We start from the raw sequence: 18358 nt of genomic DNA, 5'->3' as shown, positions 1-18358 counted from the left end.
CAGCAGGCTTTCAGACTACATACTGGAAAATGATTTCCTCATCTTTTTTTCTGACCATGGGAATGCTGCAGTGGCAATGCGGACAGTACGCTACTTGTGAGAAGGTGTGAGTTTTCTAAGCCTCCCTTTATGCCATAGTTACAGAAAAAGGTTATCTGCTGTTTTCATCAGAGAAAATAAATTTGCTCCTTCATCAAGGGATTCTTAACATGCAACGAAGTATTTCATTCTCCTGTCAAGAACATTGTTGTTCTGTCTCAAACTTAGCTTCAGATTTCTGCCTAATCTTGCACCTTTCCTTTGCTACTGATCACCCCAGTCACTCTTCTTATCTCTTGTTCATTCAAACCCAGTCGGCTGCTTCTCCTTCATATTAGTTCCTCACTTCATTAGCAGTTGCTCTTAAAAGTTAATACAAAACCTTTTATATTTTCTGTGGCTTCCAAGCAGTACTCTCCATACTCTGCTCCTCTCCACCCATCCTATTTTTCCATGCCCTTCTGTATACAATAGCTACACAGCCTCTCACACACCGACTCTCTGAGATTTTATCCATTCACTTTTCTTCACATTTCAGCAGGTATCAATCCACTGTATCTTGTTCACACTGAAAATTTCACTAGTTTAGCTGGTTTGGGTCACTGAGAATTTTCTAGAACACCTATCACAGAATCACAGAATGATGGGGATTGGAAGGGACCTCGAAAGATCATCTAGTCCAATCCCCCTGCCAGAGCAGGAACCTAAACGAAATTACACAGGAAGGCGTCCAGGCGGGTCTTGAATGTCTCCAGAGAAGGAAACTCCACAACCTCCCTGGGCAGCCTGTTCCAGTGCTCTGTCACCCTCACTGTAAAGTAGTTTTTTCTCAAGTTTAAGCGGAACCTCCTGTGTTCCAGCTCACACCCATTGCTCCTTGTCCTATCGTTGGGCATCACTGAGAAGAGCCTGGCTCCATCCTCATGACATTTGCCCTTGACATAGTTGTAAACGTTAATTAGGTCTCCCCTCAGTCTCCTCTTTTCCAAGCTAAAGAGCCCCAGCTCCCTCAGCCTTTCCTCAGAAGGGAGATGCTCCACTCCCTTAATCATCTTCGTGGCTCTGCGCTGGACCTATGCTAGTGCAAAATCAGTTGCACTTATAGGGGTATAAGTGTACCTTATACAGACACCACATGTGTGGGTTTTTTTGTTCCCCACCCTGCACAGAAGGTACAGCTGAACAGAGGTATAACTGCAACTGCTCTGGTGATGCTGAAACTTCTTTAGCTTCATCAGTAACTTCAGGTAGAAAAACTCATGTTTAGGTAAGACGTGTGTGATGGTTTCACTGAGCTGGCAGCCAAACAAGACACAGCCACTTGCAGCACCACTGTCCCCTTACCCCAAACCCAGGGAATCAGGAGGAGAACTGGAGAGGTAAAGGTAAGGAGACTTCTAAGTTAAGAACAATTTAATAATTAGAGTAAAACAGAATTAAAATAGTAAGAGTAATGATAATAACCGCTCTATATATGAGTGATGCACAGTACAATTGCTCACCACCCACTGATAACAATCCCAGAGGAGCGAAAAGGAACCCTGAAACTGAAATCACAATCCCAGAAAAACAAGCCCAAGTGATTCCCGAAAGAATCCCTCTTGTTTCCGGTCAGCCCCAGTTAATTTACTAAACATGACGTAATACGATATGGAATATCTTACTGGCATATCCAACTGTCAGTTCTGGGTTTTACTAACACTTCTCCACTCCCCCCCCTGCCAGTCCTCTCTTTTTGGAAACTGCCCAAGCACAGTGTCCTTGTAGGTATCAACATTGTTCTCATAACAATCCTCACTGAAACCAAAACACGGTGCTTTCTAGCTACTAAGAAGAAAACTAACCCTGTCCTAGCAAAACCAGGACAACATGTTACTATCACAGCTGACAGTGGCTAAACAGAACAAGTCACAGAACAGGCTCGATAAAAAAGGTGGTTGAGCATATGCACGCTCTATGAATTTGTAACTGAAGCAGGAGCAGGCGGCCTTCTCACAGGGCAACGGCACGCTGAGCTCCAGGGCTGACAGAACACAGAACCCCTTGTACAGTGAATCAGTACAGGAAAAAACAGTGAAGTCTTACAAGCAGATCGAGAACTTCAGATACAGTCAGCAGAATGAAACAAAGCTCTTGCTTTCAAACACATACTTATCAAGCTGTTTGCTGTAGGTACAAAGCATTTCAGTCTTTCCATAGCACACTGATAACTTGGCTGGAAAATAACCCTTGAATATAAAGAAAAGACATTCACATTTAACCTACACATAATTAATATAAAAAACTATTTGGATAATAATATTAAAGTTTTTGTGGTACAGAAGACTCTGACTCTCTCCTGATAAGTATAAGCAGCAGGCTACATTCTGAGAACTGATGAAGGCAATCCCAGCCTTCATCACCAACATGAACATAATGAAGAACTGTTTCTCTAGAATGGGTTCTACATTACAATATTCCAATTGTAATGTAAATATATTTAACTTTAAATAATATTTTAAGTCAAGAACCTTAGGACTGGTAGCTCAAATAGTGCAAAATATTTAAAAAAAAATATTGTGAAATCTCTTATGTTGTGTTCTTTATTCTTTTTGCCAGCTTTTAAGTCTGTTTTCTATTCAAAAGCAGATTTGTAGCTCTGCAAGCAATACAAAGTAGTAAGATTAATTAATGGCTCCTTTAAAAATTAAATTTGTGAATGTATTATGGACATTTAGGCTGTAATTTTCATGTCTTATTGTTAGCAGCGTTTCTACTGCTCTGCTTAGATACTATCACTTTCACTTTAAAAGAGCAATGTGACAGCTCATTACAAGTCAAATAATTTTAAAACTCTTCCAAAAAGTAAGAAAAGCACAAATATTTAAGGTCACAAACAGACCCTCAGATCAAAATATCACATTTAAACACTACTAGACTGGTTTTCTCTTCCAGCATTATGTTTGAGTATCTTAAGAGAATTTTCTTTAGCATATATTTTTAGAAATCACAGAAGGGTTGAGGTTTCAAGTAACTTCTGGAGGTCATCTACTCCCCTGCTCAAGCAAGGCCACCTAGAGCCAGTTGCCCAGGCCACGCCCAGATGGCGTTGAGCATCTCCAAGGATGGAGACTCCACAACCTCCTTGGGCAACCTGTGCCAGTGCTCAGTCACCCTCACAGTAAAAAGTGCTTCCTGACATTCAGAGAAGTGGTGTTTCAGTTTGTCACCACTGCCTCTGGTCCTGGGCACTGCTGAAAAGAGCCTGGCTCTATCTCCTTCATACTCTCCCTTCAGGTATCTTTTTCTTCTCATGGCTAAACAGTCCCAGTTATCTCATCCTTTCCTCATAGGAGAGAAGCTTCAGTCCCTTCATCATCTTTGCAGCCCATTGCTGGACTCTCTCCAGTATGTCATGGTGTCTCTGCTACTAGTGAGCCCAGAAGAGGACACTACTCCAGATGTGGCCTCAACAGTGCTGAGGAGAGCGGAAGGACCATCTCCCTCAACCTGCTGGAAATACTTTGTCTAACACAACCCAGGATACCATTTGCTTTCTTTGCTGGCTTATCTTCAACTTGGTGTCCACAAGGAGCCCCAGTCCCTTTTTTGCCAAGCTGCTTTCCAGCTGGGTGGCCCCCAGCATACATTGGTGCATGGGGTTGTCCCTCCTCAGGTGCAGAACTTTGTACTTCTCCTAGTTGAAGTTCAAGAGGTTCCCATCAGCCCAGCTGTCCAGCCTGTTGAGGTCCCTCTGGTGTATGAGCCACTCCTCCCAGTTTACTGTCATCAGCAAACTTGCTGAGGGTACACTTTGCCCCATCATCCAGGTCATTAATGAAGATGTTGAACAGGACTGGACCCAACATTGACTCTGGGGTACACTGCTAGCCACTGGCCTCCAGCTAGACTTTGGACTGCTGACCACCACCCTCTCGGCCCTGCCATTCAGTCTGTTTTCAGTCTACCTCACTGCTCATCCAGCCCATACATCAACAGCTTTTCTTTGAGGACCTCATGGGCTGAAAGCCTGTGTCAAGATGAGTGGGTAAGGATCATGTATTTTGTGCAATTTTGTCTTAAGAGACATTCCTGTTCAAATCGACTCTTTTTGTTGAAAACTTCTCTATTACAATACTGTTTTACACCCACACACTCCATTTGGAACATAACTTTTTCCAAACAGGTTTTAAATACTGATTTGCCTTACTATTAAAAATAAGGATGACAAGATTGTACATAAAAGTTCTCCGTTACTAAATGATAAAGGTTGCCAGCCAACATGATGCATGTTCAGATACAAGAACTTCTGGAGCATGAACCACAGAAAAATCTGAAGTCAGTTGCTGAAACCAACACAAATACTGTTTATTTGTGGGATGCCATTTTACATCAACACCAGCAGAAGACCTAAAAATCAACCATATGAACTCATGTTAGGTGCTGCAACAGTATTTTTGTCAGGTCGTGAGTAATATGTAATATCCAGGTAACTAAACCTTCACTATATCCAGGTAATATCCAGGTAACTAAAACATTCACAGTTCCAGGTTAACTGCTGTTCCTGCAACAGCAGTGTCAGTAGGTACTATTTTGCAACAATACACGTACACACACACGCACACACACGCACTCACACCCACACATGGAGCCAGGGGAGGGATTTAAAAAATAAAAACAATATCAAGCCAAGTTTTGGTCTCAATTACAGACAACAAATTATTTAGTTGGTGGATGGATTCTATGCGCTTTTACAGCAATATGAAAGGACAAAATATAAGGCCTAGAAAGAGGTATCTTAGTAGTTATAATTAAAACCAGGGCACAAGCTAACCTTTAAAGCTGTCTATATGAATTCCAAGAGTATTAACAGTTTGTTAGACTTGTGACCAAGGGTCAACAGAAATCTGGCAAAATCTTAACACAACTGAAGTCCATTTCTTTTCCTCCAAAAAACTAACGTGGGAACATTAACTGAGTAGCAATGAGCTGTAACTAATTTTGATTGTGTGAGCATATTTGTGATGGAATAAAATGCATGTATTTGTGGTAAAATGGAAGAAGCCTCCAGTCGTCTACACGTTAGACAAGGCTACACAAAGGTAATCCAAGAATTCATTGTAGCCTAAAGACACCTTTAGACAGGTTTTAACTGAAAACTCAAATACATAAAGGATTCCAGTAAATTCTGTCCTCTTCAGCTTGCTTTCCTTAAAAAAAGGTAAGAAGTGAAAAAACAACAGTGTCACAGAATTATATTAATATTTTAAATGCTTAATATTATTCTGCTATAGAATGAAATTTAACTTGTGGAATGTTTTGGTTACTAATATTACTTAGGTTGGAAAAGACATTTAAGACCATCAAGTCTGAAGAGCTCCAAATGTCTGTTAACTATCAACTCAGTGTCCACTGCTACAGCCTCTGGATGCTGCTTTCCTTTCACTAACTGGCTTTTCATTTTACATCTCCCAAACACCAACCATGAATTGCACATCGATCAAGTTTCTTCTGTAAGAACAGTAACAGTACACCAGGAAGACCCGTGACACTTCTGCCAGAATGACCTTTCTGTGTCTTGTCCAAGCAGTCAGCACATTCTGTATATTACTTTTTAAAAGGAAAAAAGTATATGATGACATAACAAACAAACAAAAAAATCAAACCCCAAACTTGTAATAAATACAAGGTAAACTGAGAAGCTTAATTAAGTTTCCACAATTATTTAAAAATGAGAGGGAATTTCTCCAAAATACAAGAGCTGGCAATGTTAGGATCATCTGCTTATCAGCAAATATAGCAAAAAACAGAAGGATGGATACCACACAGAAGCTTATCAAGCCATATGGACCCATTTTAGTCCATTTGTTCTCTATAAAGGTCAGTAAAGTTGTCTGCTAGCAGTAATTGTATTTACAGTGGTTTATTTTATGAAGATGCATGTTTATAAACCAGCTGAAGACTACACATTCATCCTGCTTGCAAGTGGAAGAAAGAAAATTTGCAGCATCTATCTAATTCATTTCCAAACACATTATTCCTTTCCATCAATCCTGACTAATTTTACCCAAAGAAAAAATGAAAAGTTTGTTTACTTACACACTGTGAGTACCTTCTAAGGTTTTTTCCCCTCCATTTTCTTTGCTTTTAATTAATTTTTCATATTCTGCTAAACATTAGCAAAACTTGGAAAAAGAGCACCTGGTTGAGCTGAACAGATTTCTGTTGACCCTGTTATATGAAAGTTATACCTAGAGCAGTAATAGATTAAAAGTCTTTGGCTCTTGCTTCCATTATTGGAAGCCAAATTATTTGTGACATACAAAACCTTTTATGCAAACCTTGTATTTTTTGCAAGATTCATGCCAATTTTGCTAAACAGTTTTCTAGAGTCAGTAACTAGTTTAATGTTTAAGAACAATTACAGTATTTCACTTAAAATCTTAGCAACCACAATTTAGCCTAAGGTTAAAAGTTATATTGCTTCCAAGTTAATTATTTTAAGAACTAAATCAGCAGCTCCACTGATATTTCCTTAGGGTTATATTATGGTAATATACACATTTACATCAGAAATCTTAATAAAACGTGTGTGTTTTAGTAAAAGGCTTATTGTAAACATTAAATACCACACTCCACTGAATTAATTTCTTGTGCAAACTGGCATCAAATATGGAATTAAGGTTATATGTATTAGTACATGAGAAAGCAATGACTATGTATGATTTACCACTACTAACTTTAAAGAGCACTATTCAGTGTCATGGAAATCAGAACCTGACTATTTCACAGGGAAAGGTAGTATTTTCTTCTTAGCATGGTGAAATTCTAGGCTTTGTATGTGCATACATATTGTATATTTATGTATATACAAATATACACAAACACACACAAATTATTTTTTGTCTTTGGCAGCTGAGCCTGACAAACAAAAACCAACAACAAACAGATCCGAACACAACTGACCACCTGTAGCACCACAGTTACAACCTCCTGGTCCAGGGCAGCAAACTGATGTGCATTTGCTAAATTAGGCTTAATCCTGAAAGTAGTCAAGTTAACAACAGTTGTTCCTGACTTCAGTGACGGCAGAATGGGACCTTCAATACAGCTGAAAATTTCATATTCAACCGAAAATGCTTTCCCCCCACTTCCCCTGGATTGCATTCTAGAGAAATATCAAAACTGCCAATACTTTGTAAAATATTTCTACAGAGAAGTAATGTTATTCTTTGTTTCAAAACATCCACTGCCCCTTTTATGTTAAATGCTCTATGAATCAGTATGGAACATTTTAAGTCCTTTGGGGTCAAAGATTAATAGCACCAGATACTTCAAGGACCTATTTGTAAAAATCAAAGCTAACATTATTTTAAATAAAGAAGGGTAAGGCAAAAACAACATGACAAAATGAACTTAAACATAATTCTACTAACTTATTTTCCCCAAAATAATCACTAGAGTTGTCCTATACAGTTAAAGAAATTAGGGAAATAGACAGTGGTCCTTACTAAAAAGTACTGTCATTTAATGCTGGTGTTTAACATGCCCATTGCCTGCAATGGACATTCTGCTAGGAAATTCCAATCCCCAGCATGAAAGAAAAAGTAATGTTTTGACTATTTGATATCGTATTTTTAATTATTTAGAAACATAAAGTTGAAGACCCTGGGAAAGACTAGTGTTACAAACGAGAAAAATTCCAAATCTGCATTATCTATACGCTAGGGGTGAGTAGACTTTATTCCCCAAACCACTAATTTTAGCTAGAACTTTCAATTTCACTAGATCGCAACACAGACCAAACACTCTTGGTACAGCAAAAATTAAAAGGAGGATGCCAAAGGCAATTTACAAAAGTCTAAAACCCATTTTTAAAAGGTACTTTAATTTGTCCATTTGTACCTGTAATGACTACTGCAGTTTTAACATTAAAAAGTCAGTACTTTTTTCTTCAAATGCAAATCATCTGTGGCATGTACAACTATTACAGTGTTTTAATATTTATATGTGTATATATATATATTTTTTTTTTTAAGACACCAATGTTTCGTTCCTATTAAAGCAATAGGTCAGGTTTGGCGAATTCTGGTGAAGAAAGTCACAGCATGTCTTCTCCCCTCAGAAATTGGCATCTCAAATAGTAACATTAAAATTGACAATAGTTCTTTACATAACTATGTCCAAGCAGTCTGTTCATGTCATTTTCTGAAATGCTACATTTGAGACCAAAAGAAAATCAAAATAACTAAAGTTTCAACAAACATGTAAGTAATGACTAGAAATATGCCACAAAATTATTTTTACAATACATTTCTGCAGAAATAATTCCTAGGTGAAGGTTTTTTTTTTTTATACACATATACAAAATTTAGACAGCAATATACACATAATCACAGTGAAGACGCTGGCAAGTTCACCAATTTGTAGTGTAAATACAAAATGCAAAGCAGCCTTCAAAGAGAACAATGCTACACAGCGAGCATAGCTAGCTTGTTAAATAGCAAACATCAAAAGTTCCCTGCAAAAGGGATGCAGTGCAAGAAAAGCAGCATGCACTTTGATACAAATAGCAGTTTATGGCTAATGGTTGATGTAACTGTGGTAACAGAGACTCTTGAGTGGCTGTGCATAGTTAAAAATCCTATGTCATCTGTTTTCCTTTATACCATTCCACAAACTCATCCAACAACACTGGCCCTGTAGAGAGATCAAATAACTGTATTTTACAAAAATTTTGTAAAGGGACATTGAATGATTAAGCTCAGAGAAATGCATTATTTTAGAACACCAACACATGGTAGTACTTACAAGCTCCATCTTCATCATAGTTACTGAGGTCAAGGTTAATTGTTCTGCTGAATTCAAGAACGTTACACCATTGGTCCTTATTGATAACTTTGTATTTTGATTGCTGCTTAAGGCAAGAAACAGAAGTTATTAAAATATATTTTCAACTCCCTCAAATTCAGATTTTATTACAGAAAATTTACACTTAGTGAGAATTATTATTTTAATCTATATGCTATCTAAAATGAAACAGGCTTAAAGAAACCACTAGGCAGCCAAAACAGTGTTGAATAATTCATGTTTCTGATTAAGACATCTTTTAGTGGACAAACATACAGAAACAAAATGAAAGCACAAAAGAAAGTCAAACACATTTTATACTTTGTCCTGCATTAAATAAACCTTAACAGCATAGGGATTTGAGGAAAAGGAAAAAAGGAAAGATAAGTCACAACTGCTGCCCTGAGGGTTAGTATATTCTAAATTAGAACAAAAATTTCTAGCTGTTCATTCTACCTCTAGGTATAGTATCAGAGAAAACAGATCAAAAAAATTTAATTCTGTTTCAAGCTTCATACCTCTAGAAACTGGTGAAATACTGGAAAAAGGGACCATGTTTTTCCTAAAAGAAGGCCCAACATACACTTGGCTGTATTGATATCTAGGCTGCGCTGGTCCTTTTCCTGCATGAAAAGGTCAAAAAGGAAAAAAAGAGCATGATTTCAGGATTTTTCACTTCCCCCCTCTGCTTGTACTTCAGCTCACCCATACATAAACTAAATTAACACATAAATAATAAATAGTAGTATCTAACAGTGGTGTTTAATACAACACAAATTCCTAGTAAAATTTCCTTCCTCGTAGCTAATGGCTTGCTATACAAAGATGCTGCTTTCTATAGACGTTCTCAAAGCACTGTCACTGCTATTGGAGATGAAGCATCCACTCCCATTTGTGACTTCAGAGCTTTCTAGAAAGCAATGGCTGTTACACCCATACCCATGTTCGCACTTATGCCTCTACACAGACGACATAAGTTTCTTAAAATAGTATCGCTGCACATATTTCCTGTGGTGTTATTACAACTACATGAACTGTCAGTAAAGTAGCTATCAAGTAACACTGACTACACAAGGGTGAGCAAAGGAGGTTTTTTGTTCTGTTATTCTACTGATTACATGAAATTCAGACTAAATTAATTATCAAATGAGTAGAGGGAACATAATACACTAGCACATGGACACCCTTCTCAGAACCGTCCAGTTTTAGTTCAACGTAGCAGTAGTATATTAAGGCTTAGGGGGTGATTTTTTTGTTTCTGCTAAGAAAAAGAAGCATCATCTATACCCAGAAGATTCATTACATCTAATCAGTAAGAAAGTTAATATATTTAATAACACAACTTCTGTAGATCTCAAAAGTAACATGTGTACATGTAAGATTCCATTTTATTAGAGTAGTTTATCCATGTACATTTGTTGTCTTGAAGTTAAACAAATCCTGGTAAGAGATGGGAAGCAAAGCTCCACCCTTTTATGCCCTGGTTATAGCATTAAGCTTCAAATTCAGAAATTAATGAAATCACAAAAAATGAAGTTTCATATTAGCTACTTTAGACCTTGATCTCTCTACAGGTAGTCATGATTGCAGACTGCAAAGCCTAAATTAAGAAAAAAAAAAGGGCTATAGGGATATCCAGGATACAGGAAGCACCTATCAGAACAGTAAGAGTCAGTTACACAAGAGAAAGGGAATTGAGCCCTACGCCTCACCTGCACAAGTGCTGTCATATGTATTACAGAATGCAAATCTTTATTTTAAAAAAACAAGCTCAAAACATAACTGAATTATCTTCTATCATGTAGAAAGAGTTTGGTAGAGTGAGATCCTAGTTCTCAGACAACTGAATGCCTTAGCCACAAGGTTATCCTCTCTTCTTGAAACCCATTTCATACAAATTACACCTTGATTCTAAAATTTTCTAGACAGAATTTAATGCAGATTTGGTTTGGAAGGAAAGTGGGGAGGCTAGCAACTCTGAAAACATCAGAAGCTCTTTCATATTCTGGTTACCAAATACAAGAAAGAGTTCATTCAATCTGATCTAGAGGAAAAAAGTAAATTCCAGGATGAGCAAAGCTTTTCAATTAGTAATAAAGTTGAAAAACAAACCTGCAAAGGTATTTCTGTATTAATACGATACAACTCTTTCATTTATTTCCAGCATCAAATAGTTCTAAAAACTAACCCTCTTTCCAAAGCCCATTTACACCTCTGTTACAAACACCTTTAAGCAGAAATCATACTGCTGTAAGAATACATTCTATTTTCCATACTGTTTATACTCTGAATTCTTCCCACACACTCAAGTGTTAACAAAATCAGGCTCTGTTGCCTTGACTTTGGTCGTGCTATTTTTACATGCCTTACATTGTTAAGATTATACATTCTCCCTCTCTGACTACTGTTCAGAACAAGTTGTTCAGAGAAGCCCTTTATACCCACCTCCAACGGCCTAATGGCACATCTGACATGACAGATGCTCCAATTTCATTCTTAACATACATTCCAGATACTTAAACTCTCTTTCTTGGATACAGTGGAAAGAATATATTGCCAAACTCTGACAAATTTCAGTATTTGTTTTACATTGAAGAGAGACAGTATTTCTGATTTTTTTTTTTTTCCTCAGTATTTCAGGTAAAAGACTTAAATAAGTCATGAAATACATGCATCTGTATGTTCTCAGACTTGTCAATGAACATGGCAAACAGGGAGCAAGGAATGTACTTGGGCTTAATAGCAACATATGGTGTTATAAATTATTTCCTCAAATCCATGCTGACTTAAATCGTGCATGCCACACAGAACCTTGGTGATAAGTATCACTTATTTTTATTGGCAAAGTATCTCTAAATAGAAAATTACAACAGACTCTTTCAAAAATTCTCTCTTAAAACTTCAGAAATTCAGACAAGTGTTTTTTGCCATGGAGCACTTCCCTGAAATGATTGCCCTTAGAATGGCAATTACACAATCTTCTGAATCGAAAATGAAAACTGCTCCTCCCATCAGCCTTTTTCTATCAATCACTTCAATTATTCTGATAAAAATTATGTACAGATTCATCTGCTGCATCTGGATAAATGTATCAGCATTTGTCAGCATTCATTTCTATTCGTACTGGATGCCAGTCTTCTATAAACTTCCCCTGGCTCCACAGTATTAAAAAGTTCAATAATTCTATTAATCTAATATTTTTTGACAATTCCCCTGTCAATATGCCTTTGACTTGCTGTTCTACAATCTGGGGGTTTTTTTGACACGAATGATGTCACAGCATCTGTGTCTCGATGTTTACATACTTTTTCAAGACCACTGTTTGCCATATCAATTTGGTACCTCTTGAAAAAACCCCACCCACTCTCCTCTTTTTTAAGTTTCTGCACTTACTTTTGACAGGCCATCGGGGCTGGTGCAGATTCGCTACTAGCAAAAAATTTTTAATCTATTCCAAATATTTTGTCAGTATCTTGAGCTTCTTTGGCAATGTTAGTTACTTCTAGCCTTTGCATTTTATGTTGAGCAAAAGTAGCAGAATAAATCTTCACATAGCAAAGGAAGAGTTAAGATGTTGACATGGCTTTTTTTCCTCTCATACAAACTAATACCATGCATTCTGCAATATTCAGCTGTAGGTTTCCTTGGTTAAAAGTGAACTGCTGTGAATCTCTGCATGCTGACATGCAGAAAGCACTGAGGTACCACAAATCTGAGCTGCAGACTTAACTACCAGAATTGCTGCTATCAGTTCAACTACCTATTATTATTTTTCCCTTCGTTTCTTTTTGCTGAAAATTTTCTTGATGCTTTGGTTCTCCTGCATCAAAATCTGAGCTTCAGTTTTGCCTGTGATCGTTCTTACATTAAATCTTCTGTATATTCCATCATCTTAGCAAGCCGGATGTCCAAATTCAAAGTCAAAATATTAATTCAGAAAATTAAGGTTCTTTTATTGCTACTTTTAAGTAGGAATAGTCTTATATACATTATGGGTTCCAATAGCAGGTACAATTTTATCAATACATATTTTATAATAGGAATACTGACATCAGGATATTGTTTAATAAACACCGAGAAAATCATTAATGACCTTCCAACAGTCTTCTGAACCAGAATTTATATTATATCAGATCCAGCTTTTATCACATTAGTTATTTTCACCACCTGCAGAAATGTCTGAAGTGCTTTCCTGTTTTAAATATGTTTATGCTCATAAGATTCAAACAGAAATAAGAAAAAATAGGATAATTATAAAGCCAGTGGAAGTAAGTGGCAAAGCTCCAATATGCAACAGAACAGGGCCTAAATTATTTCCTTGAAGTCACAAAATAGCTTGAAGTAAAGAGGCAGCAAATCAGGACAAAACACTAAGCCACTGAATATCAAACATCCTATATACTTTTCAATTTCTGGCATTTTGCATATACTTTTTTAGAGTATGAACAGTTCCATTTGTTAGAAGCAATCCTGAGTGGTATCTTAAGAGAAACATACTTAGAAGTATACAGTCTCTCAATTATTACTTACGAAAGTAAAGCTTTAATTTCACATGCTCGTCTTCCACAGTACTTACCCGTGCAAAATCAAAAGCATATCTATAAATAAGTTTAAAATTGGTAGGCTCATTTAATAAAGATCTCAAGTAGTCCAGAGAATTTCTCAATTTTTCTGTAGTATCACATCTACAAGAAAAGCACGAAGTGAACTTAGAGTCTGCATTCTTATACAGATGTCTGATGTTTTAGAAAAGAACCTCTAACATGTACCCCCATCAATCTGTTCAAAATACATCACTCTCTACAAAGGCGTCTGCATAAAATGCCTTGGTTAAACCCACAGTGTGAAACAGATTTAGATAAAATAGCAGTCTTACACTGGTACTCTGATAAACAGATTAAACTAAAAGTTTGTCTACGCATGGCAACCAACCACCCAGCAAATCACAGCAGTGAAACAGTACTTTTATAGTTTTGCTGAAACTATAGAACTTCCTACACAGTTTTAGTGATTGATTCTGTTCTGGAAGGTAAGTCCAAACAGTTCTTTCTCAAACTCTCTATGAAATGTTATTATTCAACTACAGTTATGTTAATTATGCCATGAAGATAAGCTCTGAACTGGAGAAAGAAACTCTTGGAAAGAACATGACAATGCAGAGTTACAGGAAGGGATTGTATTATTTAGCATTTTAAACTGCATATGCCTTAACAACGTAGCAATATCTAATAGGTAGGTCCAATCCAGTGACAAAGACAGATGTTCCTGGGGACAGAGACAATGTTGAATCTCACAACAGTTCTGTTTTCTTGAGACTGCAGACATCTGCAGACATTTTAATACAACTATATTTAAATGTGCAACTATATACAACTATATTTAAATTGAAATCTGTCAGGTGTCAAATTGTCTCTAAGTGGACATATCACCATAAACAGGACCAAAAATGTATGGCTTCTACTCTGCTTTAGGTGTTATGAGTCAAAACATCAAAGTGTGTTTTTTTCTAAAAAACTGGGTTTACTATAACAAAGTGCAGAGGTTTTTCAAAGCACTTACTGTAGTGATGTCATTCCTTTTAACCATTCTTGTAATGTAAAGTAGCCCATGTTTTGTGCATCCAACTTCCACGCTAGTACAAGCATAACTACCTGTTTGAAAGAGAAAAAAAAAAAATGAAGACTGAAAAGAATTAACAAAAAGACCCAGACAATTGCCAAATAACTACTGTTCAGCAGCCTACAAATGCTTTACTCGTATAAATGGGGTGTTCAGATCTTCGCTACAGTATTTTAAAAGTTAAAAAAATCTGAAAGTGACAAACCTGCACATAATCCAATCAAAGAAAAGATAAGAGTGCACAGATACATAGTGAACATCCACTCAAGTTACCAGTAGCCACCCTACTTCAAGGAAGCATGCACAGTCATCTAGTAAGCAGTGCAATGAGGAAGATGAGTTGGTGCCAAAGCTACAGAAAAGGTTTCCGAAAACAATTACAAAATGTAAGTACCAATTTGACAAGTTACATTTGACATTTGTTAAACTCTCATATAGGTGAACATAAGCTGCAATCCATGAGCTCTGTGAAATCCAGTTCTAAAGCTAATAATGATCCCACTTGAACCCAGCTACCCCAGGTACCATCAGGCTACCTACTTTTTCAGGTCCAAATATGAAGCATAGTTCAAGTACATGTTAAGTAAAGCCAGGTGAACCAGCATTAACACACATCAAAACAGAGGCTGATACATAAACACTTCAGTTTTCCCCAAAATAAAACAAAGTCCTTTTCACATCTCACACATAAGACTGAAGAGATAAAGAATTTAGATTAAGCAATACTATAAATTACTATCTTACTCAGGAACTTAAGAAACCACTTTTCATATATATTCCATGAAAAAACTTGCAAGACAACTGACCTTGCAGACTAAAAGAAAAAAAAAAAATAGTCATTTAAAAATCTGCAACTCAGACACAAACTAGCTAATTTTAGTGCAGCTCTACAAGGTTTTTGATGCAAACTCAGAATACCTACTTATATACCCAAATGCCTGCATAAATCTCAAGGGTTTATTACACTAATAAACTCCAAAATTAGCAAACCACATTTATATTTCCAGTAAATCTTTCAAAACTACAATTTTCATTTTACTTATCAAAGATGATGCTTTATGAGTTCTGTAAAATATGGGACTTGCATGTACATTTAAGGAGCAAAAATCAGGCACTAGGAAGAGTCTGTAAAAGGCACAACTATTACTTTTTAAATTTTATTTACCTCTGTATATACATACATATAAAATATATATGTATTTATATATACTCATTATTTGTGTTTTGAAATGGCATAATGGGAATACTAGTATTGCTCACAATATTTGAAATCCTTTTCTCTCCTAGAAAAACCAAAGAAAACTTTACTTTGTAGTTGCTACACTAAATGTCCAGTGTTGTCTCACTGCTTCAGAAAAGACAACCATTGGCTTCCCTTTTTTTTTTTTTTTTTTTTTTTTTTTTTTTTTTTTTTTACTTTCTACCTTTTTTGGGGGAGTAGGAAAGTGAAAGAGAAGGGGTGGCAGCAAAGACAAATTGAGTTTTTACAGGTTGATAGTTTGGGGTTTAAAATAAAGGCAAGTTGTTTCCAAATGTAAATATAAACCTCCCTAGTTTTTATTTAATTTTTTAATAAGCTCCTAAGAATTTTAATTCTTGATGTAAAAATAAGGGATGTAAGACTGGTCCATGTACATCGTAACAGATAAGGCATCTTTGAATGGACTTTGAACTTACATTTTCTGGCTCAACTCCAATGTCTTCACAAAATTTCTCCATACCTTCTGGCCCTACAATGTCATCAGTGCCTGCAAACAAAATGCACTTTACTTATCTCTGAAATTAAATCAGTCTGACCTCTGACCTTTACAGCACAGGAGAAATGCAAACGCACAATACAACCTGAACTTCCTTACAGGTTTGTTTTTGTTTGTTTTAACACGCAATACGTAATTTCCACACTTACTATCAGTTGGATACACTTAAATCTTTATCTCACCTTTGGAAACAGAGACAGAAGAACTGTAAAACAACTTTTAATTCATAACAATATCCTTCATTCTACCCATTTATCAAGATAACCTTGGAAGAGTAAATTAATAAGATCTACAAGAACACACTTAAGACTAACAGAACATCCACATAATATTGCCATGGTGTCCTGGTTTCGCTGGGACAGAATAACAGAATAAACTAGCTTTCAGAAAAGCTGCATTTCTGAGTAGACTGCAGCACCCAATCCAGTGAGAACAAAGTTCATAAGATACTCTGTGGCCAGCCATAGTATGAGGGTTTCCATAGTGATCAAGGTCTTTGGGAGTTTAGAGTTAGCCAGGCGCTCAGGCTAGGGGGAGCGAAAGCCAGGGGAGCTGACCCAAGCTGGTCAACAGTATTCCACACCATAAACGTCATGCTCGCTATAGATTGGGAAGTTTGCTGGAGACGTTGTTCTTCCTCAATCGTCGCTATCCTTGGGGGGTCTCGCCCGTCATTCTGCTCCTGCGGCCTACTCTCCCCCTTGTCACCATCAAGCTTTCACTGGCTGAGTATAACTTTGTGTATTTTGTATTAGTATTAATATTAGTTCTTCTTATTATTTCATTAAATCTGTTTACATTTCAACCCACAGGTCTCCTTTCCTTTTCCCAATTCCTCTTCCCAGGTGAGAGACCCAGGGGTCACTGGGTACTAGAACACCAATGTTGTTGTTGACACTTGTCAACAACCCTCTCTACCTCGAAGCTGTTGTCTCCATCTCCTATTGTCTGGATACACGGGTCCAGCCCCTGGTAATTGAGGACTTTTTTTTATTTTTTCTATGTAATATTTTATTGTCTCCCCAATTAATTAAACAGCTGATTTAACAAAGATAAAGAGTTGAATAAGTGGATGATGGTTAGTAAAACTCAATTCTTGACTTGAATATCTACTGTTATCATAAGATCTTATCACATAAAAATGCGATGCATAGCTATACAGGACAAAAGACATTACCATTCCCAGAATCTCAGTCCTTATTGCCTCAAATACTATCTTCATATAAGTTATCTACAAAAGAGAGCCTCAAATAAAAATCTCATGCTCCTGTTTATTCATATTGCTATACCATGGCCACACATTATCTGAATTTTAGTAACTGCAGAGGGAAGGAAGACATGAATTGCAGTTATTTCTTTGCTAACTTAAAAGGAAAAAAAAGACTAAAACATCAGATGCTATTTATTAAAATGCACTACTATTAAAACCTGCTGTTAAATCAAAATATTTGTAACTTCCACAATACTCTATTGAAGAAATTATATAGGCATTAAGAATTGTATTGTGCAATTCTATTTTTAAGTACCTTTTAAGTATTAAGACTATTCTGATAGAATTATTTTCCTTGCTTTTAAAAGGGCTCATTTGGAAAAAAAAAAACCCAAAACAAAACATTAGAGGCTGAAATGCCTACTTTCATCCAACACATCATTTGTGCAAGAAAAAGAGGTTTTATAAAGGGAAGATCAATCTATGTTTTATTATTAGGTGACCTACTATTCTAGAAATAACAATGTTTAATTATATCTTTTCCTATCTCATGACATCCTCTCACAGTTCTTTAGAGTGTACACAACAGTCTTTAAAAAGACTCAATCTGTAATATAAAGACACACAAGGGAAAAAAAACAACAAATGCAGTGTCAGTTGTCTGCATATATAAAGGAGAAGACTTACGAAGCAAGATCACAAAAGAGATTACTCTTTGAAAAGTCATTTTTAGAATGGTACTCAGTCCTGTAAATAGAAACATACTCTCCACTTTTCTCTGTTTTATCTTGGTGTATGGACGCAGTGGAACCCCAAGCTCTTTCACATACTTCCTTTCATCCTCTCTTTCCATGACCTCTTCAGGGATCTGCTTTTGACCACTTCAGGGATCTGCTTGATCAGG

At 36.5% G+C, this 18358-nt stretch overlaps 1 protein-coding gene across 2 annotated transcripts; it reads right to left on the bottom strand.

Moving 5' to 3' along the window:
• Positions 1–7885: 7885 nt before the first annotated feature.
• Positions 7886–16407, bottom strand: DCUN1D4 (defective in cullin neddylation 1 domain containing 4). 2 transcript variants are annotated; one of them, XM_010166363.1, is made up of 6 exons: positions 16165–16407; positions 14428–14519; positions 13445–13553; positions 9387–9491; positions 8830–8932; positions 7886–8718 (listed from the first exon to the last, which is right to left on the bottom strand). In XM_010166363.1, the coding sequence occupies exons 1-6, from the start codon at positions 16204–16206 to the stop codon at positions 8663–8665; spliced, it is 507 nt and encodes a 168-aa protein (XP_010164665.1). In that variant the 5' UTR covers positions 16207–16407; the 3' UTR covers positions 7886–8662. The 2 variants fall into 2 exon arrangements, with proteins under 2 accessions (XP_010164665.1, XP_028940424.1); XM_029084591.1 differs by having other exon boundaries at positions 14428–14515; positions 16161–16236.
• Positions 16408–18358: the final 1951 nt, after the last annotated feature.

The sequence above is a fragment of the Antrostomus carolinensis genome, unplaced genomic scaffold (assembly GCF_000700745.2).
Source record: "Antrostomus carolinensis isolate BGI_N321 unplaced genomic scaffold, ASM70074v2 scaffold16134, whole genome shotgun sequence".
Lineage (NCBI taxonomy): Eukaryota > Metazoa > Chordata > Aves > Caprimulgiformes > Caprimulgidae > Antrostomus > Antrostomus carolinensis.
Note: the sequence above shows the minus strand (reverse complement) of the source record. Positions and strands in the feature narration are given on the sequence as shown.

Coding starts and splice junctions, on each gene's coding strand:
- DCUN1D4 (XM_010166363.1), bottom strand. CDS start 16,206: ATGGAGAAATTTTGTGAAGACATTGGAGTTGAGCCAGAAAAT. Junction 9,492..13,444: donor ATGCTTTTGATTTTGCACGG/GTAAGTACTGTG, acceptor CTTTTCATGCAG/GAAAAGGACCAGCGCAGCCT. Junction 8,933..9,386: donor TATTTCACCAGTTTCTAGAG/GTATGAAGCTTG, acceptor TGCCTTAAGCAG/CAATCAAAATACAAAGTTAT.